This window comes from Mus musculus, chromosome 14 (genome assembly GCF_000001635.26).
Source record: "Mus musculus strain C57BL/6J chromosome 14, GRCm38.p6 C57BL/6J".
NCBI lineage: Eukaryota > Metazoa > Chordata > Mammalia > Rodentia > Muridae > Mus > Mus musculus.
Genome location: NC_000080.6, coordinates 25,717,580 through 25,744,406, shown reverse-complemented (window position 1 = coordinate 25,744,406; position 26,827 = coordinate 25,717,580). Strand labels below are relative to the sequence as shown.

Below are 26,827 nucleotides of genomic sequence, written 5' to 3'. Positions count from 1 at the left end.
CTCTCATTCTGGGGAGGAAGCCTCTTGCCTGAGCATAGTGTGCATTACTGTCCCCATTCTAGAGTCTAAGACATGGTGCTGTTGTAGCCTTAGCTCTGGCAGAGTCTACACTCAGCAACTCTGCAATGGTCCGCCAGTCCCTCTAGACCAATGGCTACTGGAGCCAGGAGTCTGGACTTAGTCTTCTTTTTTTTTTAAGATTTTATTTATTATATATGCAAGTACACTGTAGCTGTCTTCAGACACTCCAGAAGAGGGAGTCAGATCTCATTACAGATGGTTGTGAGCCATCATGTGGTTGCTGGGAATTGAACTCAGGACCTTCAGAAGAGCAGTCAGTGCTCTTAACCCCTGATCCATCGCTCCAGCCCCCGCCTTTGTCTTCTTGAGGTGAAACAGTGAGCTGTATGAACCTGGACACAGGCCATTCTTTCCTGCCTTGGGGGACAGTGAATTGGGGAGAGCAGGACCCTGTAGAACTCCTGGCTCCACCCCCAACACTGCCGCAGGAGGAGTCAAAGCTAGAGGAGAGAAAAGGCACCTCCCATCACACAGCAGGGACAGCGGTGCGGGCACCGGAAGCATCTCTTGGTTATGTTTTGCATCGGTACATCTCACAGCAGAGCTCTTGGTGCCCAGAGTAGCAGATTAGGCATAGTAGATAGCATGAGGGGCTATCACATGCAAAGACCCTTCAGTCTCTGTGCTGACAAACACCCCGATTCCAGACGGAGAACAGAGACCTAGCAGGGGATGAATCGCTTAGTAAGAGTGGTAGCCTGTCTTCCAGCTGTTATGGCATGGGCCTTTCCAGTCAGCCCGGCCTAGGCCTGGCTTTTTGTATGGAACCATCTTGTTACTATAGGACCCAAATGACCTTCGGTCCCTCTAAGGTAACAGAGAGCATTCCAGCAGTGTGTACTTACCGTCTATAGCCTAGAGACTACACCAAGCCTAGGAGGGCTCTCTCTAACCCTAGGCCATTTCCAAGCCTAAGGGCTGGTGCCCCACTATACTCCCTCTATCCCCACTTCAGCTATGCTAGAATGTCAAGCCTGACACAGAATGTCACTTGTGTCCCTCACTCTGTGTGACCTTGAAAAATGCCCCTGCATCTCTCTGGTTTCTTCCATGAGGAGGGACAGCAGAGTATGGCTGACAGAATGGCCACAAGGATTAGTCAAGATCCTGTAAGGACAAAGCTGGCACACCGAGAAGGGGGCAGAGGCTGCCCACGTGCCTGCCAGCTTATCAATCTTGGCACAAAGCCTGCCTTGGAGAGAGAGCTTGTATTTGCTGAGCGAGACTGGGTGGCCACCCTTACAGCCACTTTAGGAGTGAAATTATGCTTTTCAGAAAACTAGGCACATTGGTAATGTGAAGATGCTGATGGCGATGATGATGGTAGTGACGGTCATGCTGCTGCTGATATAGTGATGAGGTGGTAGTGGTAATGATGGGGTTGGCACTACCATTGATGGTGGTGGTGGTAATAACAGTGGTAGTGATGGCAGGGATGCTAATAGTGATAATGATGATGGTGGTGATGATGGTGATGATGGAGGTGGTGGGAGTCATAATTGTGATGATGGCTACTCTAAGTGAAATTCCAACCATGTGTGTGCCAAGCATTTGCTTTCAACGAGCCAGTCTCTGTCCTCATTGATGATAGGGTGATGCCAACCTAAGACTCAGAGAGAGGCAGACATTCCTCTATACTCTTGCTGCTGCTCAGTGGCATTGGCATTTGAACCCGGGTCTCTTGGCCATGAAAAGATCTGTTTTCATTGGCCATCACTGGATGAGAGGTTGTGAGCCACTAGATGAGCACTGGCCACCTCTCTGTGGGGCTACAAACAGCTCATGGCAGGGACAGATGACCTTTTCCCACCCACCCCCCCAGGAGAGATGGAAGAATTGTGGGATTTCTCCCTCCATCCCACAGGGTCTTTTCTTTTCTTTTCCTTTCCTTTCTCCTTCCTTCCTTCCTTCCTTCCTTCCTTCCTTCCTTCCTTCCTTCCTTCCTTCCTTCCTTCCTCTCTCTCTCTCTCTCTCTCTCTCTCTCTCTCTCTCTCTCTCTCTTCCTTTCTTTTTCTTTTTGGTCAATTTTATAGAAACCCAGAGCTACTGTGGCCATGCACCCACCCCCAGCCCATCTTGGCTATGTAGATGTGCGTGTTTGCAGAGCTCCTGAGGCAGGGCATTGCGTGGGGGGCGGTGCCCTTCATGCCGGGCCTATGTGTATTACAGCAGGGCCAGGGCTGTGCTGTGTGCCTCTCCCTGCAGGAGCTGAGGTCAGGGGAAGCTCCACCTGCAGTCGGCTTTTTTTTTTTTTTTTTTAAGATTTCTTTATTTTATGCATGAGTGCTCTATCTGCATGTACACCTGCATGCCAGAAGATGGCATCAGATCCCATCACAGATGGTTGTGAGAAACCCCATGTGGTTCCTGGGAATTGAACTCAGGACCTCTGCAAGAGCAGTCAGTGCTCTTAACCACTGAGCCATCTCTCTCTCCAGTCTTTCTTCTGCTCATCTCTTGAGCACTCTCAGTCACTGTCATTTGGCAGGAGGACCCAGGTCATCCTGAGGTGTGAGGGACACACTTCTCATGCTTTATTTTCTATGCTCTGTGCTGCCCGGCCTGGCTTGCACGTAGGTCTAGGGCCTACATGGACAGAGCTGAAGCACCAGCCCCCTATCTGCTCCCCATCCATAGGTGGTATCCCGGGTCCCAGGATTCTTGCTTTTTAGGCCTTAGAGTGCTCCATGTGCCCCTCCAGCTCACCTGCTGGGGACAGAATCTGTCTGCATCTGTGTAATTACAGAATAGCACCAGAATGCCCTGCCCTGCCCCCAGACCAGCTTTGGGATGAGCCCTTTACCTGGAGCTCACCTCTGTTGGCCTCATGTCATCATGTGACTGTCCCACGTGCTGTGTCTTGCTCCGGACTTGACCAGATCTCCTCCACCCATCTCTATTGGATGGACACAGCCATGGCTGTGTCCAGGCTCCACCCACATCACTGGCACAGAGAAGCTTGCCTGCAGAGTGCTGCTTCAGACTTCCTGGGCCTCACAGTCTCTCCCTGCCAACATCCATCTGCCAGATGTGGCCAGAGAGATTTCAGAAGGCCACAGGGACCTGTCCATACCAATCCTAAACTGTGGCTTCCCGTGGCTCCTGGGCTAAAATCCGGCCTTGTGATGGGGTCCTAGGGCCCCTGAGACCTAGCCTCTGCCCCTCCAAAGCCTTCACTCTCATGCTTTCTGCGCCCAGCTCTGCTCCGACTGCAGTGAACCCCTTCACTGTCACTGCCTCTGGCACCCCGCATGCTCCCTGACCCCTCCTTACCACCCGTGTTCTTCCAGCGTGCCCTGTGATGGGCAAGTTAATGCTCAACTGATTTCTCTTCTATGCTCATTCGCTGTGTATTTATTAAGCTCCTACTGTGTGCGTGGCATGGACCACAGTGAACAAGGAAGACGGAAAGAGCTTGTCTTCACATCCCTGCGGAGGTGACAGCAAAGAAATAGAGACACTATGATATAAGTCATAGCTCAAACAGGGCCATCAGGGACCACCTCTCTGAGGAGGTGACAACTTGATTAGAGACAAAAGAATCAGGGAGAAGATGTTTGGTGTCCTAGGGCAAGCAAAGGCCCCAAGGACATCCAGGCAATGAAGTTCTTAGCCTAATGGCTCCAGCTCAGAGGGCACTCAGGCTGCTTGGGATGGGCTGAGGTCTCCAATTTTAAGAATGTTCCCAGTGCCACTGTCCCTTCTCTCCATCCCCCTGCCTCAAGCTGGGCAACTCTTCTCTAGGGAACACAGATGGATGCTTGTCTGAGAGTCCCCCTCCCCCCCACCCCAACATGTGCAGTGGGGACAGGAAGTGTCGGAGCTCGCCTCCCAGCTGCCTGGTGGGATGCCACCAAGCCAGCCAGGACAGCCTGCTTGGGAAGGGACAGAGGCCCCATTGAGCCAGCTCTCTGGGCCAGCAGGGGCAATAGCCACACTGAGAACTAGGAACATTGGCCAGCATGCTTGTCCAGGAAGTTGCCAGGCCGCTACTGCCCCCTTCTGTGCCACCCTGCCCCCAGCCCTCTCTCCTCTGGCTTCTCAGCTTAGGGGATGGCAGATGCTTGTGGCCAGTTTGCTCTGGCACTGGCTGCTTTGCACTGGACTCATGCTGTCCCTGAAGGGGGGGAAGTACAGAATCCTAGGCATATTGCCTACAGAGAGGCACAGGTGCAAGGGCTGGAGGAGCCCATAGCGGAAGGGGTGTGCACCCTGAGAGCTGAGTAGGAGGGCTTCCAGGAGGAAGAGTCATGGTTCTAAGGTAGGTATGTAGCCAGGGTCATGCTTTGAAGGCACAGCATCCATGAGGCATCAGAAGAGCTAACTGGTATGAGGCCAGGAAGAGGAGGAGGAAGAGGAGGAGGGGGAGGAGGAAGAGGAGGAGGGGGGAGAGGAAAAAAGGAGGAGGAAGAGGAGGAGGAGGAGATAGAAAAGGAGAAGGAAGAAGAGGAGGAGGAGAAAGAGGAGGAAGAGGAGGAAGAAGAGGAAGAAGAGGAGGAGAAGGAGGAAGAGGAGGAGGAAGAAAGAAGCCATGGTCGGGGCCACCCATCACTCAAACCATTTGCTTCTTAATCCTGAGTGCTATCTATAGGTGGGACATTTTTTCCAGAAAGATCTTCATTGGCATTCTGCTGTATTTGCCTTCCAAGTTCAGGGGCAGCTGCAAATCTTAGGCAGATCCCTGGGTGAAAGCACCTGGGCGAAACACCCCAGTGCAGATTGACCTTCCTGACCCCACACACCCCACTCCCACTTGCTGACAGATAGGAAAACCGAGCCCTGGACCACAGAGCATGGTGGTGAGTGTGTGGGAATCAGGAAGTCACCTTTAAGCAGATCGAATCATGAAGTATCAGATCTAGGAAGGGTCTGCATTGCCCTAGACACCCTACAGTGTGGCTTCTGACTGTAGAGTCAGAACCCTGTTCAGCTCCATTCCAGCACCCTGTTCCTTCCCAGCGCTCAGAATCATTCCAATAAGATACTTGCTGTGTGTCCTTGTCTACTGGCTGAAAGTTCACCAGGTTGGGGTGTGTCCTATTCCAGAGCCTCAGATATGTTGCCGCCTAGCACATTCTGGTTGAGATATGAATCTGTGGGGCAGGCAGGAACACAGACCCAGACATTGACTGACTGCAGCCTAGCACTTTCCAGGTACTCCCTTGCCCACCACCGACCTACCAAAGACAAGCAGGGGACCTGGGGACAATTTGGTAGTCAGACACATGTCACCACACAGGAAGCCGCCAGGCCAGCTTCGACAGACCCCGAAGAGAAGCCGAGGCCCAGGGAAGCCAAGTCACAAGCCATTGATCTTGCAGGCAGGGCAAAGAGTTGAGCTGGGGTCGCCTGGCTTCCATCCAGGCTCTGGAGCACCCGCTCTGGCCATCAGCGGCCATGTCCACAGCTCGGGGCTGACGTGACGGCTCCCGACAGTTGGGCCCATTGGGAGCCACAGATGCCGGTGCCAAGGCAAACACTGGTGGGGAGGTGGGAGCGGGAGGTGTGGCTGTCCCGTTCCTCTGCTTTCTGAACAGAACGCTGCAGAGCAGAGCCAAGCGGCCAGGTCTGCAGTGCAATCATTGTTCCTGTGATGGTTTCCAGATGCTGTGGACTCACAGGTTTGGGGCTTGGCCAAGCAGCCAGCCCTCCTTCCCCGACAAGCCATCCCTGCCACCCCTGCCAGTACTGTACTATGTTGCTGGACCAGCCAGCCAGCCTCAGGCCGACACCTTCAAGCCTGCAACCTGCCCAGCTCCTGGGCCCAGGAACCCAGGCTGCATTCCTGGCTCTCACTCCTAACTTCCTGTGTGGTGCAAGGAGGTTGCTTGTCTTCTCTGAGCCTTATTTTCTGAGCTATAAAATGGGCACCAAGGGTAGCATCCCCCCCCCCCATCCCCCTGGGGATGAATTGAAGATGAAGATTCAGGGACTCCAGGGTTGGGGCCTGCACTGTTACTGTGCCATCTCGTCTCCTCGGTGTGGCTCAGGCATAAATAATAAACCCTCCAGATCCTGAGCCCCTGGGGTCAGAAAGGCGAGAGCTGACTTCAAAGATGTGTGGCCTTGGGGAGACAAGAGACTTTGCTTGAGGTGAGGGAGAGGGTTTTAACCACACACTCACCTCAGTGTGTGGCAGGGTGGCCATGCCCCAGGGAGACGCCAGCTTCAAAGTTACAGGTCTTTGGGACAGACACCGTGTGAGGACAGGTCTGTGCCTGGGGCCACTGTTCCCAGCACCACAAAGGAGCTGTGTGCAAGAGCGTGTGCACCCCCCCCCGTCACTCAGCAGCCCACAGTGAATTCTGGATCTGAGTGGGAAGCTCTGTAAGATGTGAGACACCAGAGGACTCTGGCATAGAAGGTTGTCGGGGAAGCATCTAGAAGAAAGAGTGGCTTCCTTTAGATGTGACTAACTTGACACAATACGCCAGGCTGTAGGACTGAGGTGGGTACTGAGGGCAAGAGTGTCCAGTCACTGACTAACCCTGACCTGACTGACTTCTGTCATGGCTTCCTTTCTTTCCTCCTCTGGATTCCTGTGGGTGAGGCTGCCCATAGACAAGGCAAGGAGACCAGCTGGAAGTGAGACTGCAGGAAGCACTCAATTCAATGGGTGAAGTCCACCTTGGGCTTGGACCCCAGCTCTGCTACTTCCTGGCTGTGTGACCTTGAGTGAACTGCCATCCTCTCTGTGCCATGAATCCTCATCTATAGGAGTTTATGGCCCAGCTCTTGGGGAGAAGCCGCACCCAGAGCAGGCAGCTGGAGAGTGTTCCATCCTTTGGCCTGCAGAGCAAGCATGTTGCTCTGGAGGACAGCGGTGAAGAGTGAGTTCTGCAGCCATGATCCAGCCCTTAGATACAGACGCAGGATGCAGATGGAGACTTCGGGCCTTGCTTCCTGCTGTGGCCTCCTGGGCAGGAGACTGGCATGGGGCTCATCACCTGCAGGGCACTCTCTCTGAAGAGGTGGGACACTCAGGTGTTCTACCCACACAGTGGCACCTCACACCCACTTCTCTCCTTTCCAACACCAGCTGAAGGTCAGGAATCGTCAGGAGAGTTACAGAGGCTAGAACTGACCTCGGGCCACCCACCCTGCCCACTTGGACCACCAGAACTGGACCTCATACCCCGGTGACAGAATCAGACAGTAGTCAGAGGTCCAGGGTTCAAGCCCAGCCTCTCCTTTACTTAGGGACCTGAAACAGCTGACTTAACTTCTCCGGACCTTTGTTTCCATATCTGGGAGCAGTTGCAATGAGGTCACAACTCTCTGTGTAGCCAGCCTCAGCTGGACTGGGTATAATCAGTGCCTATGGCTCTTGGGTCTCCTGTGGGCTCAGAACTCCGGTGCTCATAGGTATGCAGCTGAAAGCTTGTTTCTGTCAGCTGTCCAGGCGAGAAGGAGGGGACTGACGAGAGTCTAGAACTAAGGATGGAAAGGCAAGCCAGCAGCAGGCAGCTGAGGAAGGCCCAGCTTCAAGCTCCTGCCAGAGTTGCCTCAAACAGCTGACTTCAGCATCCCCCATCCAGGGTGGAGCGGATCTCTTTTTTGGCACTTGGCCACCCCACACTCTTCCCCCACTGCTATTTTGAGCTGAGCTCACTGTTCCCTCCTCCCATAGCTGTGGCCCTCACACCCAGAGTCTCACTGCAGCCTGTAGCCTTCCCACCTCTTACACAGTCACCTGCCGTCCCTAGAACTGGGCAGGGCCTTCCTCCAGCCGGGTGGGCAAGCTCTTCCAGAAAAGAGCTCATGGGTACACAGCAGACTGCACAGCCAAGGAGAGCCATCTTAGGGGTGGGCAGTAGCCTGCCCAGGGCAGACCTAGCCGCTTTCCAGGTCTCCTGTCTGAGAGACCTGTACTCTTTATACCTCTGCTAGAAATCTCATGCCCAGGGCCTCTCTAGCCACTCCTAGGAGAAGCAGGAGGGCCCTTGCATGGACACACATGTACACACACACACACACACACACACACACACACTCACAGTATGATGGTAAGCCAGGAAAGTTTGCAAAATGTCTTTAAGCACCGAGATGAACTCTGAGTTTGGCACACTGGAGATGGGTCTAGGGAAGGACATGACCCAGACCACACAGCCCCTGGAAGTCCTGCCTTCTCTAAAAGAAGAAGGTTCTCAGCTAGCCACTAACATGGGACAACGGAGTGAGAGTACTTGGAGACCAATGAACCCCAGGGAGACTGGGAAGAGCGGCCTTTGAGCTTTGCCCTTGAAGGATGTCGGAAAAGCGTTAGTGCTCCAGGGTACCAAAGGAGCAGGGCGGGGCTGTGAGTACTGTTATTGGCAAGAAGTTGAGTTTTGTTTTTAAATTTTGAGTCTGAGTTTTACAGAGAGAGTTAATAAGGGCTACAGTTAGGGCAGCTGGGGCCAGATGGAAAGGGGCCTAATTGTCATGTGCGTATGTGCCATCTCTGTCCTGCAGTACTGGGCACCTCAAGTCTGGAGTGGCCACTGAAGTACTTGTTGGGGGACTGGTTAGCTGAACTGGGGTCATATCTGCTGCAGGAGAGAGGGACCTGCTGGATGGATACACAGAACACACGTGTACACAGGGTTCTGGACTCTCATGAGAAGTGGCCGACAGTTAACAGCAAGCTACAGGGTGGCTGCAAATTTTCCCTCCACCCCTCCCTCCTTGGGCACTACTGCAGCCCAAGTCTGAAGTCACGGCAGGGAGGAAGCCCGAATCTTTTGCAATGCCTGCCATTCCACCCCTCCACAAAGGCCCCTCTTCCCCTCCCTGCCCTCAGCCCCAGTCCCATCCCTGCGGCCGGTGGAGGGAAGCCAGAGGCAGGAAGCAGATAGCCAGGGAGTGGCTGTGCACATGGTTGGAAGTCCTGGCTTTCCAAAGAGTTTTGCCCATGATTACTTCCAACAGCCTGGTGTGGGATTTGGAGAGCGAACTCTCCTTTATGGTTCATGACACAGCCTAAAGGCATGTGGTGCACTGGGGTGGGGGTGGCGTTCTCTGAACCTCTGGGTCCTGGGGAGCCTTGTGGGCTCTCTCGTGGGGTTCATTATTTCCAATGTGTGTCCTCTTGGTTGATGTCACCCATTGTTGCACCCTTTCTTGTCATCCTGCTGAGGCATGTCCTTTCTCCCTGGCTTCTCCCAGCTCTCCCCCTCCTCTCCATCTTCTCCTCTCTATCTCACCAGGCAACCCCCTCCCCAGGGTTTTCCTGAGGCCTTTTCCTGTCACTGTGAAAGCTTCCATTGTTCCCTGGACTCTTACAGACCCCAGTGTTGTGGGTTAGGGATGGCATTTTTGTGGCGTGGGAGGGGGTGCCCGGGGGCTGGGCCTTCTGGGCCCATGTAGGGCTGTGGCAGGAACCCAGAAAAGGGAGGGGGCTGGCAATGCGACACGGACAGTCGTTGAACTCAGACAAGGAGGCCCTTGAGGCTCAGAGGAAGCCAGCCTGGCTTCTCTCAGTGGCCTCTGTTCCAGCATCCTGCAGGCTGCATGTCCCCAGCCCACCTGTCCCTCCACAGCCTGCTTCCCCTAGGGTTGTCGGGAGCGGGCTGCCACGGCAGGGGCCTCCTGCCTGCCGGGTGTGTTGTGCAGACATATGAGTTAGGGGACAACAGGGTCCTGAGGTACGAAGGAGGGAAAAGTACAGGTCTGAGCACTGGGGGGAGACTTGACCTGACATGACCCTGTGAAGATGGATGGCTCTTTACTCTGCCCTAAGCCTCCATTTCTTTCTCTGCCGCCAAGATCAAAGGCTGATTTTGAATGAGGTGTTGCACCAGTTAGAGATCATCACCTAGGAAGCCAGGGTGACCTCTGCCTACAGACAGTTCAACTGTCCCACAGACATGAATCTTTGGGCTTGACCTTGGGGGCTGTGGCCAGGTGTGGGCCATGAGCCCAGAAAGGGTCTTCTTTGGAAGGCCCCAGACTGTGTACTCTGGAAAGGCATGACAGGCCCCATCTTGTTTATTTCCGTGTTCCCGGAATTTTCCACAATGTCCCGTCAGAGTAAGTGTACAATACATGTTAGTCGAACGAATGTTGATGTGTCAGCCTAGGGTCACAGGTCAGAGGGTTGTGTTACTGGGGTTATGATTTGTATTAGTCAGGGTTCTCTAGAGTCACAGAACTTATGGATAGTCTCTAGATAATAAAGGAATTTATTGATGACTTACAGTCGGCAGCCCAATTCCCAACAATTGTTCAGTCGCAGCTGTGAATGGAAGTCCAAGGATCTAGCAGTTACTCAGTCTCACGCAGCAAGCAGGCGAAGGAGCAAGAGCTCGAGCTAGACTCCCTTCTTCCAATGTCCTTATATTGTCTCCAGCAGAAGGTGTAGCCCAGATTAAAGGTGTGTCCCACCACACCTTTAATCCCAGATGAAAGGCGTAGCCCAGATTAAAGGTGTGTTCCTTAAACTCGGAGATTCAATCTTCTGGAATCCATAGCCACTATGGCTTAAGATCTTCAAACCAAGATCCAGATAAGGATCTCCAAGCCTCCAGATAAGGGTCACTGGTGAGCCTTCCAATTCCGAATTGTAGTTCATTCCAAATATTGTCAAGTTGACAACCAGGAATAGCCACTACAATCCACCCCTTGTCAACTTGACACAAATAATATCTCATGTTCACATGAAACAATAACAAGGTTGTAAATACACCTAACATGATATAACTATCCCTCGTACAATCGCAAACGCATTAGTAAATTTACAATGGGCATTCATATTACTTTATAATCCTCGTTTCTGCAACTGGTTACGTGGCCTTAATTGGTATTTATAACTACCTTCCTCTACTACCCATTCTGTATTTCCTTCACCTTCAGCCAGCACCTCAGCAGGTCTTGGCTCTTTTCCTGGAGGATTGACCCATACCTTCATTCCTGATGGGTCTGCGTCCTTTGTCATCCTGCTTGGATTAGGCTGTTGTAGTTTCCCATTGACTTTAATCACAGGACATGGTAGTACTAAGAGACGCCCTAAGGGATCTCCTGCACTCCAGACATAATCTTGCTTACCACCATTGTGAAGAGGTAATCCAATTTCCCCATGGTAATCTGGATCTATCACCCCTCCTAACACTGTTATTCCTTTTTTAGCCTGTTGGTTTAAGGGCATTAGAAGCCCAAAATGACCAGGGGGAAGTCTGAGCTTCCAGTTCAATGAAATGTTTGTTGTAGCTCCTGGTAGGAGCACTCCCCTCTCTGGAGCCAAAACTTCTAAGCCAGCAGAACCTAGAGTTATGGGGACAGGAAGCAAAAATTTTCCTAGAGGGTCACTAGGAGTGATAGTAAGTGGAACTATTCCGTTTTCCACCCCTTGATTCCTGGACCCATGAATCCTGGCTATGGGTGAAACTGTACCATATATCGAGCGCTGATTCAAAGCATATACTGCCTTCTGAAGAACTCTGCCCCAGCCTTCCAAGCTGTTACCACCTAATTGGCGCTGTAACTGCGTCTTCAAAAGGCCATTCCATCTTTCTATCAGCCCAGCTGCTTCAGGATGATGGGGAATGTGGTAAGACCAGTGAATTCCATGATCGTGAGCCCACTGTCGTACTTCTCTGGCTGTGAAATGAGTTCCTTGGTCAGAAGCAATACTGTGTGGAATACCATGACGATAGATGAGGCATTCTGTCAGTCCGTGAATGGTGGTTTTAGCAGAGGCATTACGTGCAGGAAAGGCAAATCCATAACCAGAATAAGTATCTACTCCAGTAAGAACAAAACGCTGTCCTTTCCACGAAGGAAGTGGTCCAATGTAGTCAACCTGCCACCAGGTTGCTGGCTGGTCACCTCGAGGAATGGTGCCATATCTGGGGCTCAGTGTTGGTTTCTGCTGTTGGCAGATCTGGCAATCAGCAGCAGCTGTAGCCAGGTCAGCCTTGGTGAGTGGAAGCCCATGTTGCTGAGCCCAAGCATAACCTCCATCTCGACCACCATGGCCACTTTGTTCATGTGCCCATTGAGCAATGACAGGGATGGCTGGGGAGAGAGGCTGATTGTCCACAGAACGGGTCATCTTATCCACTTGATTATTGAACTCCTCCTCAGCTGAAGTCACCTTTTGGTGAGCATTTACATGGGACACAAATATCTTCACATCCTTTGCCCATTTGGAGAGATCTATCCACATACTTCTTCCCCAGATGTCTTTCTCACCAATTTTCCAATTGTGATCTTTCCAAGTCCCTGACCATCCAGCCAATCCATTGGCTACAGCCCATGAGTCAGTGTATAATCGTACATCTGGCCATTTCTTCTTGCAAACAAACTGTAATACCATGTGTACTGCCCGAAGTTCTGCCCACTGTGAAGATTTCCCTTCACCTGTGTCTTTCAAGGTTGTCCCAGAAAGGGGTTGTAATGCTGCAGCTGTCCACTTCTGGGTGGTGCCTGCATAACGTGCAGAGCCATCAGTAAACCAGGCTCTAGTCTTCTCCTCTTCGGTCAGTTGATCATAGGGAACACCCCATGAGGCTATAGGTGCATGCTTGGCAGCAGATGGCATTGTAACAGGAGTAGAAACCATAGGCATTTGAGCAACTTCTTCATGTAACTTGCTTGTGCCTTCAGGACCTGCTCTGGCCCGATCACGTATATACCACTTCCATTTGATAATAGACTGCTGCTGTGCACGTCCCACTTTATGACTTGCAGGGTCTGATAGTACCCAGCTCATGATGGGTAGTTCAGGTCGCATAGTGACTTGGTGTCCTATTGTCAGACGTTCAGTTTCCACTAAGGCCCAATAGCAGGCCAAGAGCTGTTTTTCAAAGGGAGAATAGTTGTCTGCAGATGATGGTAGAGCTTTGCTCCAAAATCCCAAAGGTCTTTTCTGTGATTCACCTACAGGGGCCTGCCAGAGGCTCCAAACAGCATCTCTATCAGCCACAGACACCTCAAGTACCATTGGGTCTGCTGGGTCATATGGTCCAAGTGGTAGAGCAGCCTGCACAGCAGCCTGGACCTGTTGAAGGGCCTTCTCCTGTTCCAGGCCCCACACAAAGCTAGCAGCTTTCCGAGTCACTTGGTAAATAGGCCTAAGTAACACACCCAAGTGAGGGATGTGTTGTCTCCAGAATCCAAATAGACCCACTAAACGTTGTGCTTCTTTCTTGGTTGTAGGAGGGGCCAGGTGCAATAACTTATCTTTCACCTTAGAAGGAATATCTCTGCATGCCCCACACCACTGGACTCCTAAGAATTTCACTGAGGTAGATGGTCCTTGAATTTTGGTTGGATTTATTTCCCATCCTCTGATACGCATATGTGTTACCAATGAGTCCAAAGTGGTTGCTACTTCCTGCTCACTTGGTCCAATCAGCATAATGTCATCAATATAGTGCACCAATGTGATATTTTGTGGAAGATCCAAACGATCAAGATCCCTTCTAACTAAATTATGACACAGGGCAGGAGAGTTAATATATCCTTGAGGCAAAACTGTGAAGGTATACTGTTGGCCTTGCCAACTGAAAGCAAATTGCTTCTGGTGGTCCTTATGGACAGGTACTGAGAAGAAGGCATTTGCCAGATCAATAGCCGCATACCAGGTGCCAGGAGATGTGTTAATTTGCTCAAGTAAGGAAACTACATCTGGTACAGCAGCTGCAATTGGAGTTACTACCTGATTTAGTTTTCGGTAATCAACTGTCATTCTCCATGATCCATCTGTTTTCTGCACTGGCCAGATAGGAGAGTTAAATGGAGATGTGGTGGGAACCACCACCCCTGCATCTTTCAAGTCCTTGATAGTGGCAGTAATTTCTGCAATTCCTCCAGGAATACGATACTGTTTTTGATTCACTATTTTCTTTGGCAGAGGCAACTCTAAAGGCTTCCATTTGGCCTTTCCAACCATAATAGCCCTCACTCTACAGTTCAGGGAACCAATATGAGAATTCTGCCAATTTCTGAGTATATCTATCCCAATTATACATTCTGGAACTGGGGAAATCACCACAGGATGTGTCCGGGGACCTACTGGACCTACTGTGAGTCGGACATCAGTCAAAACTCCATTAATCACCTGCCCTCCATAAGCCCCTACTTTAACTGGAGGGCCACAATGTTTCTTGGGATCCCCTGGGATCAGTGTCAACTCAGAACCAGTATCCAGCAGACCCCGAAAAGTCTGATTATTTCCTTTTCCCCAGTGTACAGTTACCCTTGTAAAAGGCCGTAGGTCCCTCTGGGGAAGAACTGGAGAAAGGGTAACAGCAAAACCTTTGAGTGTCTTATCAAGATCCTTCCTCAGAGGAACCTGGCCACCCCTTCATTCAAGGGGTTCCGGATCTGCAAACTGTCTCAAGTCTGGAAATTGATTCACTGGCCGAGATTGCTGTTTACCACGATCTAATGTAGCCTTTCTTTCATTTGTTTGAGAATTTTTCTGCTTATACAGATCAAACAAATATGCAGTAGGCTTCCTATGTATTTCATTCCTGGAAACACCATGATTGATTAGCCAGTACCAAAGGTCCAAGCGAGTCATGCCATTATAAATTTCACCTCTCCTGTGCTGACCATTACTGGGTATGTTATTATAAACATTCTTTTGTCTACGCTGTCCATTATAATAACTAGGATCACCTTGTCTCCGGCGATTCAATGCTGCCACCTGGCCCTTGTTACCTCGGGATCCAACTAAACCCAGTGAATTTAATTCATCTAATTGAGCAGAAGCATCTCCAATGCTAAGATCTGGCACAAGGAAAAAGGGAAAGAACAAAACCCTTCAAATGTGCTGGTGCCCCTCTCACCAATTTGCGTCTTATAGAGCTGGTGAAAGGCATATCTTCTGGACCTTCCCATTGTGGACAATTATGCTTTACACAATATATCCACTCTAGCATTGCAATTTCCCTAAGTCTTAAAATCCCTTCATTAACACTAAGCCATGGAATATCAGGCATCTCCAAGTCATTTCCAGTAGGCCATCTTTTGATAAACACCTCAGCCAACCATTCAAACAAACTTTTGACACCTTTTTTAACTATGCGAGCTTCCGTATTAAACCTAGAATCTCTACTCAGAGGACCCATGTCAATAAACTCAGCCTGCTCTAGTTTTATGTTCCTTCCACCCTTATCCCACACCCTTAAAATCCATTCCCACACATATTCACCAGGTTTCTGCTTGAATGAATTAGCAAACTCATTAAGCTCCTTAGTAGTGTAGCGAATTTCCTCATGGACTATACTTTCTACCTCCCCTCTAGGAGCCTGTTTTGCTTTGAGTCTGGTTACAGGTCTAGAAGAAACTATTGGTGGGCCGTGAGCAGACTCTGCAAAATTAATTTCCTCATGTGGGGAAGGCATTATTTCAAGAGGTGGGGCTGAGGGTACTACTTCCTCAGGTGGGGCAAACCCTTGAGAATCTGAGGATTCAAAATTCTCAGCTTCAACATGGTCTTCCCACACATCCCCATCCCATGTTGTAGGATCCCATTCTTTGCCAATTAGAGCCCTTACTTTAACTGTCGACACACTCTGAGGCTGAGACTTGAATTTTCGCTGTAGTTCAGCCAACCTTACAATGAGAGTTTCTGTTTGATTTTCTGCAACTTGAGCTCTATTGCTACAAGAGAGAAGATTCTCCTCAAGGACACACTTAGCAACTTTTAGATCGTTTACTTGTGTCTGGAGCCTTTCGATTTTATCACACAACTCCTTCCTTTCATTCATCATTTTTTCCACAGATACTAAGAGCAGCCAGCCAGTAAAATCATTTTTCGATTTTTTCCCCATCTTGTAGAAAGCTTTGTGCACTGAATCACCTAATTCATTAAGAAAATCAAGGGCATTAGCTTCTTTAAGTTCGGAATATAGTTTCAACCATGGGTCTTCAAAATTCTCTGAGCTCCCAGGAGGGAGAGAATCTGGAGAGGTTTCAATAGTTGAAAGTGCTGGTGGATCAACAAGCCAATTCCAGAATTTTAAAAGATTCATCCTTGTACTTCTGTTACTCTAGAACCACTCCTGGTACCAACTTCTGTATTAGTCAGGGTTCTCTAGAGTCACAGAACTTATGGATAGTCTCTAGATAATAAAGGAATTTATTGATGACTTACAGTCGGCAGCCCAATTCCCAACAATTGTTCAGTCGCAGCTGTGAATGGAAGTCCAAGGATCTAGCAGTTACTCAGTCTCACGCAGCAAGCAGGCGAAGGAGCAAGAGCTCGAGCTAGACTCCCTTCTTCCAATGTCCTTATATTGTCTCCAGCAGAAGGTGTAGCCCAGATTAAAGGTGTGTCCCACCACACCTTTAATCCCAGATGAAAGGCGTAGCCCAGATTAAAGGTGTGTTCCTTAAACTCGGAGATTCAATCTTCTGGAATCCATAGCCACTATGGCTTAAGATCTTCAAACCAAGATCCAGATAAGGATCTCCAAGCCTCCAGATAAGGGTCACTGGTGAGCCTTCCAATTCCGAATTGTAGTTCATTCCAAATATTGTCAAGTTGACAACCAGGAATAGCCACTACATGATTGTACTCTTGTTTTCTCGGCCATTTCGGGGAAAGGCCAGGCACTGGGTGGAAAGGGTCACACTGGAGTCAGTGAGTAGGGTTCAAGTCTTGGTTTCTCAGGAGCGGGGCCCTGTGCAGGTGCCTGGGCCGCCCATGACAACTATTTGCTTTCTTGCAGCAGAAAGGGGCTGTGGAGGGGCAAGCTAGGAATTACTGGCTCGTGGTAATGCTCACTGACGGTTAGGGTCTCTTCCAGAGCCCCAATCCCTCTCACTGGGCAGACAAAGAAACAGGCTCCGAGAAGGGCCTGAAAGAGCCTAACATCACATCTGTTTCCCAGCGCTTCTTTACTTGGAACTGAAGGGCTCAGGAGAGGCAGGAGGGAGCGAAAGAGGAAGGGCTCGCAGTGACAAGTCCTGGCCTCCAGGGAAAGCCATCGAGCCTTACAGAACCCTGGCTGGGTGAGTTTGTGGTCAGCCCTCTTGCCTCTTTAGCTTGACCATAGGAAGTCCATGTCGGATCCCAAGACCCATGGCTGGTACCCCCAAGGCCAGGGCCACCTCAGCAGCCAGTCTGCATGAGAGCACACAGACAGTGCAGGCCAGGGCTGGCTGGAAGCCCATCTGTTCTTAATTTCCTCTCCCTGTCCCTCTGGCTCTGGCTAGAGTGTCTCATCTGGGTGCATGGAACCAACTCGGGGTTTCATGAGGAGGCTATCCAAGGGGCTGCATGAGGCTGAAATGATGGACGTCCAGGGAGGTGAGTGACCCTGCCCAGAGTCTACCTACGCTATTCCGGAAACAGGGAAACTGAGGCCTAGAGAGACCTGTGACAGTAGTAACCACTTCCTGTTTCTCACCACCCGGGCATGATGGGTTCTCTGTGCTGTTCTGGCACATCCCACAGAAGTTCAGAAAGTCCTGGCAGACAGCTAGATCCAACCATTTGGTCGGCGTAGCCTTCAGACACTGCGCCCATCTTCAAGGCTGGATTCATCAACCCTAGGCAGCTGGAGGTGAGGCCCTCGGCTATTATTCAGAAAAGTATCCAGCCCAAATTCAGAATAGGCATCCCACCCTGCTGCCTGTTCCTGCGAACAGCAGCTTTGTCATGCTCCACCCGAGGCACCAGTGGCTATTGTGGCTGACATCTCTGCAAAGAAGGGACCGTGAGGGGACCAAGCTTACTCAAGAATGACTCACTCTGTAGGGACTTCAGATAGGGGTCTCAGACAAGGATGACTTCCTGCCTGGATGACGTAGCTCTGCAGATCATGGTCCAACAGAACCAGCAGCCAGAGTGGCCCAGTGCCCTCTCCACTGTCCACACCTGCAGGGATAACAGTAGGGACTAATGTGAAAGAAGTCACCTTTGATTCCAAAGGGGTCCCACTGCCTTCCAGGCGCCCCCTGGTGGGCAGGGCGGGTAATCGCCATTGCTTTCCTTCAAGTTGCGCTTGCTTGGTGCGGAGAGCATGCATTTATTAGGGCAGAGTCTGAGCAGAAACGAATGCATCTGCAGACCCATGCCCTGCAGGCAGATTCTGAAGCCTAGCGTGTTCCCTTGGTCTGTTTCTCATGTGTTTTCCCTTTTCACAGTGTGCCATCCCTTACCCTCCCTTCCCTCAAGCACTTTCCCAAACATCTAGCAATACTCACTATAACTTTAAAAAGTACACTGGGGGTTGTCCCATTCCCAGGTCTTCATTGCCCCAAATCCTGTGGCAGTGAGATCATTGCAAATGCTTTGGGTCTGTATTTCTGATCATAAGGCCATTTTTTAAGATGACTATTAGTAATGGATCAGGAGACACCTGACCAGCCTCTGCTCCCGTCAGCATCTGACTGTGGCTTTCTCTTCATAATCTGCCTCAGGGGCCTTCCCTAGCCCTCAGAGTTACCAGGCTCGACTTCCTGACCAGGGCAAAGGTCCCCTTGGCAAGCTTCCTGATGGTTGTTTTCCCAGCTCTGCTTGCATTGCCTGAGGGATGGAGGGACTCACTACCTCCCAGTCCTTCTGATGGAAGGCTAAGACAACCTCATTCTGATGGGTGAATATTCCGAGGTGGAAGCTCCTTCCCCTCCTCTCTCTTCCTTTCCAGCTCTGCCCATCACACACCAGTGTGGCCTCCTGCCTCTCGGGCTGCCTTTCTGCTACTGTTCCAGACACAGTCTTAAGGCTGGAAAGGCCTTCCTTCCCCAGCTCTGTCCTGCATCCCTCCTGGGCTATCTGTCAAATCTCCTGGCTTCTATGGTACCTAGGACCCGTTTGTGATACCGAGGGTGGGGTGGGGTGGGGTGGGGGGGGCGGGGGGGGGTAGCTCCTGGGAGCCACAGAGCCATGCCTGAGCTCTTGGCAGATGTATTCCCCCGTGTGGGTGGGATAAAGGGAGTAGGCAGCCAAGGTCAGGAAAGCCTGCTGGGGCCTGGCAGCCTGCTTGGCTAAGTGGTAACCCCTGCAGAGCTGTCTGTTGACATTTATGAGAAGAGTCCAGGCCTCTGCAGGGAGGAGGCCAGGGGAGGCAGTTTGTTAAACTGCCTTCTCTCTGGGCTCTGGGCCCTGCCCTCACTGGTCAGTATAAACAATGTCAGGACAGAGCCTTCCAGGAAGTGCCTCCTTGAAGCTGCCCGCCTGCTGGCCTGTGTCCCTCTCTCCACTGCTTCTGAAACTTGCCCTGTACGCCACCTCTGCCCCTGCAGGAGGGCACAGGAATACCTGCTTGCTTTGCGCGCGCGCGCGCGCGCACACACACACACACACACACACACACACACACACACACACACCATGATATCTCTGCCAAGCCACAGCAGGAGGAAGAGCCTCCTGAGCCTTGCTTTCAGTATGTGGATGTTCTTGGGCCTCCTGCTCTTACCCTGAATCTTCAGTTTCATCAGCTGTCCTATAGTTTTCTGTAGTGGGAGGCTCGACAGGCTGTAAACCCTGAGAACAAAGCCCAGGACACATGCTTGGTCTTGTCTCTCCTTCCTTGTCCTCTGTTGGCATGTGTCCAAGCTTCTGCAGCCTTCTTTTTGAGTTTTTGAGGGTCCTTATGGAAGAATATTCCAGAAGATGAAGACACCTCACTCCTCTTTCTTCGATGGCTTGCTAGTCTCCCTATGTGCAATCCTTGGGATAGAGGACTACACCGGCTGCCAGGCTGTCATCTCATTTCTAAAATATTCTTTGGATTTTTCCCAGGCCTCAGCCCCTCCCTCTGCCTTAAACACCAATGGTCACTGATCGAGAGTGTGTTGCATGTGCCTGGTCTGAGCTGAGCACCTGCAAGGGTATCAGGTCTGCAGCTCGGGCCCTTGATCAGCATCTGGTGCCCAGATGCAGAAACAGGCAGAGATACCAAAGGGCTTGTAGGTGACCAGGTAGCAACAGGTCCAGCCGGCTTGTGATTTAGGAATCTGACCCTGGAGTCCAGGATCTGAGCTTGTCCTATGGGACAAAGGCATCAGGGAGCTGCCAGCATCTGGCCCGTCAGTGATATGGCACATCTGGGCCTATCGGAAGCCAGGCATCCCAGCCCTGGGTACCTGTCAGACGGCTCCACAAAGACCATGTTAAAACTTTGAGCTGTGGCTCAGCTCCTTTCATTTCCTATCCATCTGCCTGTTTCTCTCTTTGGTTACAATCTACACCTCATTACTTTTGTGGTGCTTCTAACTCTGAATCAGACACCCTGAGACCAAAGTTCACAGTTTATTTCAAATCCTGACTAGGATGCCATGTCTTGCTCAGATGTGCTAGGATGAATTGATACCCACTTCTGCCCTTTGGCCTAGATATGGTAGATAAGCCTCAGGTCTTGAGGGCTCTCTGAGCAAGACTAGATATGCAGAACCAGATGCCAGAGCCAGCCTGCTGGGGACAGGCCCTCTTCCTCCACCAGCTAAGGAAAATCTCAAAGCTACCAGTGGTGAGACACCTACTTATTTGTAGGTGTGTGTGTGTGTGTGTGTGTGCTTGCACACATGTATGTATAACTGCATGCATGCATATGTGGTATGCATGTGAATATGGAAGTCAGAGGACAACCCAAGTGCTATCTGTCTTTCTTTTGAGACGGGTTTTTAATTCCACTGGAGCTTCACCAAGTACGCCAAAGAACAAGCACTTCCAGGTTAGGCTCTGCCTAACCACACCAGACTAACTTACGTGGGTTCCTGGTCAGATTCAGGTCTGCACGCTTACAGGGCAGACATTTTATCAATGAAGCCACTTCCCCAGCCCCATCAACCCCTCAACAGCGTTGGCAGACACCTTTGGAAACGGACACAGGAGAGCACAGGCACACGGTGCCTTGTTTGTGGATGACAGAGAGCAAGTGGGCTGTGGATACAGGCAGCTCAAAGCCAGGGTACTGGGTACTGGGTTCTGGGTGCTGGGTGCTGGTGGAGAAAGTGGCCTCAGAAGGACTCAGAAAACCTGCAAACCAGGTAGCTAAAGAGCTCAGCCTCAGAGGCGCCCTCTTGTCCAAAGTGCATAGAACACCTCAGACTCTGTGGGGTGCATCTCTTACAACATGGCTCCCTCTTGGGTCTTCCCAGGGCTCATAGTGAACCTGAAGTCACAGTGACATCAAGCAGGTGGCCCAAAAATCAGCACTGTGTGGTGCTTACTTTCCAAGTTTTGATGTTCACACCAATCTCCCTTTTGTTATTCTGTCTGAACTCTAGTCAGATACCACCTAGTGGTGTGCATGACTTCTGGGGAAAACAAAAACAAAAACAAAACAAACAAACCACTGACCACTCATAAGTAATAGAAATGATTATCTTATGGACTGGTACTACTTCAGGTTAGCAAATAGTAGTGCCAATAACCCTATTTTACCTTGTGTACCACATGCTGCTCTTGGGGCTTATCTGTATCATCTCCTTTAATACTCGGAGCACTCTTTTAAAAGGTTTTATTGCAGTATTAGTTTCTCTCTCTCTCTCTCTCTCTCTCTCTCTCTGTATACATACATACCACAGCATGCATATGGGGGTCAAAGGACAACTTGTGGAAGTTGGTTCTCTCCACCATGTGGGTCCTGAGGATTGAACTCAAGTCAATGAGAATTGGCAGCAAAGGCCTTTACCCACTGAGCCCTCTCACCTTGTCCAAGATCACAGAACTAGGATGTGGATCAGAGTCTGCTTTTTTTTGAGACAGGGTTTCTCTGTGTAGCCCTCACTCTGTAGACCAGGCTGGCCTCAAACTCAGAGATCTGTCTGCTTCTACCTCCATCCGGAGTCCTAGAATTAAAGGTGTGTGCCACCACCTCCCAGCTCAGAGTCTGCCTTTGACCTCTATACCATTTCCTAAGTGGCAGTCACTCCGGGAGTTACCATGGCAACGATCATCCCACAGCCCCAGCTTTCTGAACCTGGTAGAGGTTGTCAGAATTCAGGTTCTGGGATGGCTCGATGGGTAAAGTGCTTGCTGCACAGCATGTGGATCTGAGTTTAATCTCTGGTACCCACAGAAAGAGCTGGCGGGGGTGGCACCTGCCTTTAATCCCAGCACAGGGGAGATAAGACAGGAGGATTCCTGGAGCTTGCTGGATGGCCAACCAAGCCGACTTGGTAACCTCCAGGTTCAGTGGGGAACTGTTTTTACAAAAAATAATACGTGGAGAGCAATTGAGAAAGACTTGTGTTTGACCTCTAGCTTGTACACGCACGGGTACAGCTATGCATATACAACACACACACACACACACACACACACACACACACAGAATTGGGGGGGGGTGTTTCTGATTCACTGAATCGAATGTGAGTCTTAAGATTCTTCCTCTCTAACACGTTGCCGGACAATCCCGCCACTGCCAGGCTGGATACCACACTTGATGATGACACACGGAGCTTTGTCCAGGCCTCTCAAACTCAAAGCCCACAAGAGCCAAGCAGGGCAGGTGTGTGGAGGGAGCTGTGGCAAGAAGAGGTGACTTGAAAAGAGTGAACACTGGCTCTAGTGGTCAGCCACTCCTCCACCTCAGCTAGTGAAAACCCACCGCTGGTGACGGCCCACAGTTCTGGGTTGTCTCCCAGTTTTAAATCCTGTGGTAAGAAATCCAACTTTAAGAAACCCTCCTCTGTGTGCATGTGCAGGCTCACATCACTTCATTTATAACAACCCTGACAGAGAAGCAGCCCAGAGTGCCCTGTGTCACGTCATTGGCATACAGTGAGTATTCCTAGGCAGCAAGAGAGGGTGAAGTATGGACACATGTTTCAGCATGCTCGAGCCTCAACAACATTACGTGAAGTGGAAGAAACCAGACAAAAGGATGAGTGTAAGCTAGGGAGATCTACAGAGACAGGAAGCAGATTATATGCACAGAGAAGTAGAACAGGAAGCAGGCATGAAGGAGCACAGAGTGACTTTTAGAGGGTGACAAATGTATCCTAAAATCAGACCGTGCACAACTTTGAATATACTAAAAACCATTGAAGTGACCATTTTCAATGAGTGAGGCATGCATTATTTGGATCATGTTTCAACAAAGACATCAAGCTGTTCAGGAGAGTACTAGGTCCTTTCATATATAAAATGCAGTTGCAAGTCAACAAGAAAAAGGGTAGGGTTGAAAAGATGGCTCAGTGGTAAGCCCTTCTGCAGCTGTTTCAGAGGAACAGAGTACAGTTCCAAGTACCCATATTGATTGGCTCTCAGCTGCCTGTAACTCCAGCTCCAGGTGATCTGACACCCTCTTCTGACTGCAGCAGGCACCTGCATGCATGTGCATAGAAAATATTTTAAAACGTGCACAGAAAATACTCTGAGGAATATGAGCAAGCCATTCTTTTGTTTTTAAGACTTATTTATTTATTTTATGCATGTGAGTACACTAGCAAATCATTCTTAAATACATGCAAAGATGCCTCTTGCTCGTTATGAAAGATGTCTGTCAAACCTGCTCTGAGAGAATCTCATACCTTTTAGATTAGTGATACTATAGTCTCCCCTCATGGAGAAAGGTACATTTCAAGATGCCTGCTCTGGGGCTGGAACTAGGGGATACAATGGCAAGATCAAAACTAGCATGAGGGACTGGCAAGATGGCTCAGCAGGTAAGAGCACTGACTGCTCTTCCAAAGGTCCTGAGTTCAAATCCCAGCAACCATGGTGGCTCACAACTACCTGTAATCCTCTTCTGGTATGTCTGAAGACAGCTATAGTGTACTTATGTATAATAATTATAAAGAAAAAAAAACTAGCATGAATCTCTCTTAGATTTCCCAGCAGAGGCTTGGTTCTCAACACACATTTTTAGCAACTTGGACCTTCATGGTATTGGTAGATTTCCCCCTTTCAGGTAAGAGAAGCACTTTACAACACCTCCTTGGAATATGGGTTGACCTGTGCTTCAGGTCAATTCGTATGTAAAATGAGAGCCACTTGAACATAAGCACTGTAGATGGTACCATTCATCAGTATCAGGCAGTCACTGAAGAACTAATGAGCAGGTAGCGGGTAGCGTATATACTATGGACTCACGGAGCAATGAGACCTCTGATGCTTCAGGCATGTGGCTCTCATCTTGTTCCTCAGAACTGTGCACAGTTTAAAGCTTATGAGTTGTTTCTGGGACTCTACTCCAGAGGGTCCGGAACACGAAACTGGTGAAGCATTGTGGGAGTTGAGGCAGCGGCAATAGGTCTTATCGCTAAAAAATGGCGCTCATAACCTTTGCCTCAGGAGTTTCACTTCTGGAAATTTACTCTACAAATCCACTCACAGGCATGTATACAGGCATGTATACACGTGTACCAAGCACTCATTGTAGCACACGACGAACTTGCATGAATTCTGCCACCGTGCAGCCCTGAAGGAGAATACAGTAGCTACTGGTGCTGGCCGTCGTGACAGAAACGCCAAGCTTAGTTGGGTTGGAGTTGTAGCTCAGTGGGTAGAGGGCTTGTCCAGTCTGCACGAGGTCCTGGGTTTGATTCCCAGCACACCGTAAAGCAAGTATGGGGATGGGATGCAGGCCATGAGAGCTGAAGGCTGAGCCCTCATTTTCCTGTATTTACTTCCTGTCTCTCCAGGCACGCCCCAAAGGTGAGGGTCTGACGCCGTACCAAGGCAAGAAGCGCTGCTTTGGCGAGTACAAGTGCCCCAAATGCAAGAGAAAATGGATGAGTGGGAACTCTTGGGCCAACATGGGGCAGGAGTGCATCAAGTGCCACATCAACGTGTACCCGCACAAGCAGGTGGGTAGGCGGGGCCTGGGTAGGGGTGGAGCTAGCTGTGGGACTGAGCAGCCTGCAGTGGGTGGGGCTGGGGGAAGTCGCAGGGCGCTCTTTCAGGCTCCCTGCAGGGTGATTCTTTCCCCCTTCTGAGGCTTCACTGGCTCTCTACTCTGGAACCTGAAGCTGAGGTGTGTGGGTGGGGTAGGCAGGAAGGGTAAGCCATGGTGGATGACTGGGAGGACAGGGAATTAGGACAGCTCAGTTTCTACAAGTCTTCTAGTGTCTGGGTTCCGAGGATCTGGGCTGCAGGTCTGGGGGACTCACAGACTGTCTTATGACCTAGACAGAAAGGCAGAACCAGTTCGCACACTCAGAGGCAGAGGAACTGGACACGTGGCAGTTTTTCTGTGTGGGCCAGTGTCTGGCAGGACAGGCTAAGTATGGGGTCCCTTCCATCTTGCCAAGATACCCCTCGGTCCCTGATGGCTTTCCCTGCCTTCCTCCATCCCACATCCTACCAGCATAGCCTAAGTGTAGCCTGCTGACCTGCCAGCCTGGCTCTACACAGAAGAGCCCAATCTAGATGAATCTTTCAAGAGCTCGAAGCTCCATGCTTCCCACTCACCATCATCCAGCCAGTATTTGTTGAGCACCTACTGTGTGCTTTGGGAAGATTGAGGTACACAAAGGCAATAGGTTTTGAACAATCGCACCCTGCAGCACACACACCAGCCACGTTCTGGGTTCCTGGGTCCTTGTGTTCCTTTCTTTGGCTTGAGATTTGGGAATACCTCCCCCTTGCTCTCCTTGTGAGGGAGTGGAGCCTGTCCTCTTGCCCCTCCCCCAGTGCTGACCTGGGCCACCTCACTCCTCTGAGAAACCCTGCCCCCACTACATCTGTTTCCTGTCAGACTCCAACTGTGTCTCCCCCAGACAACCCAGCCCCCCTCCCACCCCAGAAGAGAGGAAAACACACGGGCTTTGCTCCCCTGCTGGGGGCTGGGGGTGGGGTGGGGCAGTTCACAGATCAGTCCCAGCTGCTGGGTGTTTCCTTCCACGGAGGGGAGTCATCCTGACAGCTCCCCCAAGCTCCCCACTGGCAACTTGAGGCTGCAGGCTGAGTAAGTCTTAGCAGCTGGCTAGAATCCACATTGACCAAGGCCAAGGAGAAAAACAGTTTTAAGGAACCTCAGGCTTGGGCCGGCCAGTGTAGGCCAAGAGTATTTCCCAAGGATTCAGCTGATGGTGGTCCTGCCCTTTCAAAACATTACTGATAATATTCAATATTAATACTAATGTATGGACAGTTCCCCATGAGCCAGGTACCCTTCTAACCACAACCCCATGAAACAGGACTTCTATTACGTATATTTTATGAAGGAGAACAATCATGCAAAGAGATGCTAAATTACTTGCTGACTGTCCACACAGACATTATGAAGTCTTTGTGGAGCTCGGTAGTTATAGAATCATTTACTGTCTAGTACACACGTGCACACACACACACACACACAGCTAAGCCTAGATGACACCTGTCACTAACCTGCTAGCTCAGGCTGTAGAAAGATGAGCTGAGGTAGCAGCCATCAGCCAATGGATGGCAGAGGTGGTGTTCAAAGCTGTCTGACGTGTGATACTACGAGCTGTGGACACACTGCAGAGACATGGGCAGAGCAGTTTTCCAGAACACTCTGCAAGCCTCTCAGCTCTCCTCATTGGCTCTGCCCTTACCCGTGGGAGCTCTGGATCTCTGTCAGCCCCTGGCATAGAAACCAGGACAGCAGTGCCTGGCAGGGTGGGCAGAGCAGTGCAAGCGAGTTCTCAGGACCACAAGGGTGGAAGCGGCCGCAAAGGAGGATGCCGCCCCAGGGACCGAAAGCCAGGGACCTGGAACAGGCTAGGAGAGAGCATGAGATCTAGAGCTCTGGGAGGAGGACAGGCAGCATGCCTGAGAGTATGGGGCTTGGGGTTCACTGTTTCCTCTCTGGAGTACTCTGGGTAAGACTTTTAAATGGCTTATGGTTTCCTCATCTGTGGTAAAACACCAGTCTTATGGAAGCTGTCCCCT

The 26,827-nt window shown here is 50.6% G+C and overlaps 1 protein-coding gene across 1 annotated transcript in view; it reads left to right on the top strand.

Moving 5' to 3' along the window:
- The window catches only part of Zcchc24 (zinc finger, CCHC domain containing 24), a 57,429-nt gene that overhangs the window by 24,666 nt on the left and 5,936 nt on the right, over positions 1-26,827 (top strand). The window contains exon 3 of the mRNA NM_001101433.2: positions 24,616-24,780. Within this exon, the coding sequence (NP_001094903.1) occupies positions 24,616-24,780 (165 nt within the window). The remainder of the gene's footprint in view (positions 1-24,615; positions 24,781-26,827) is intronic.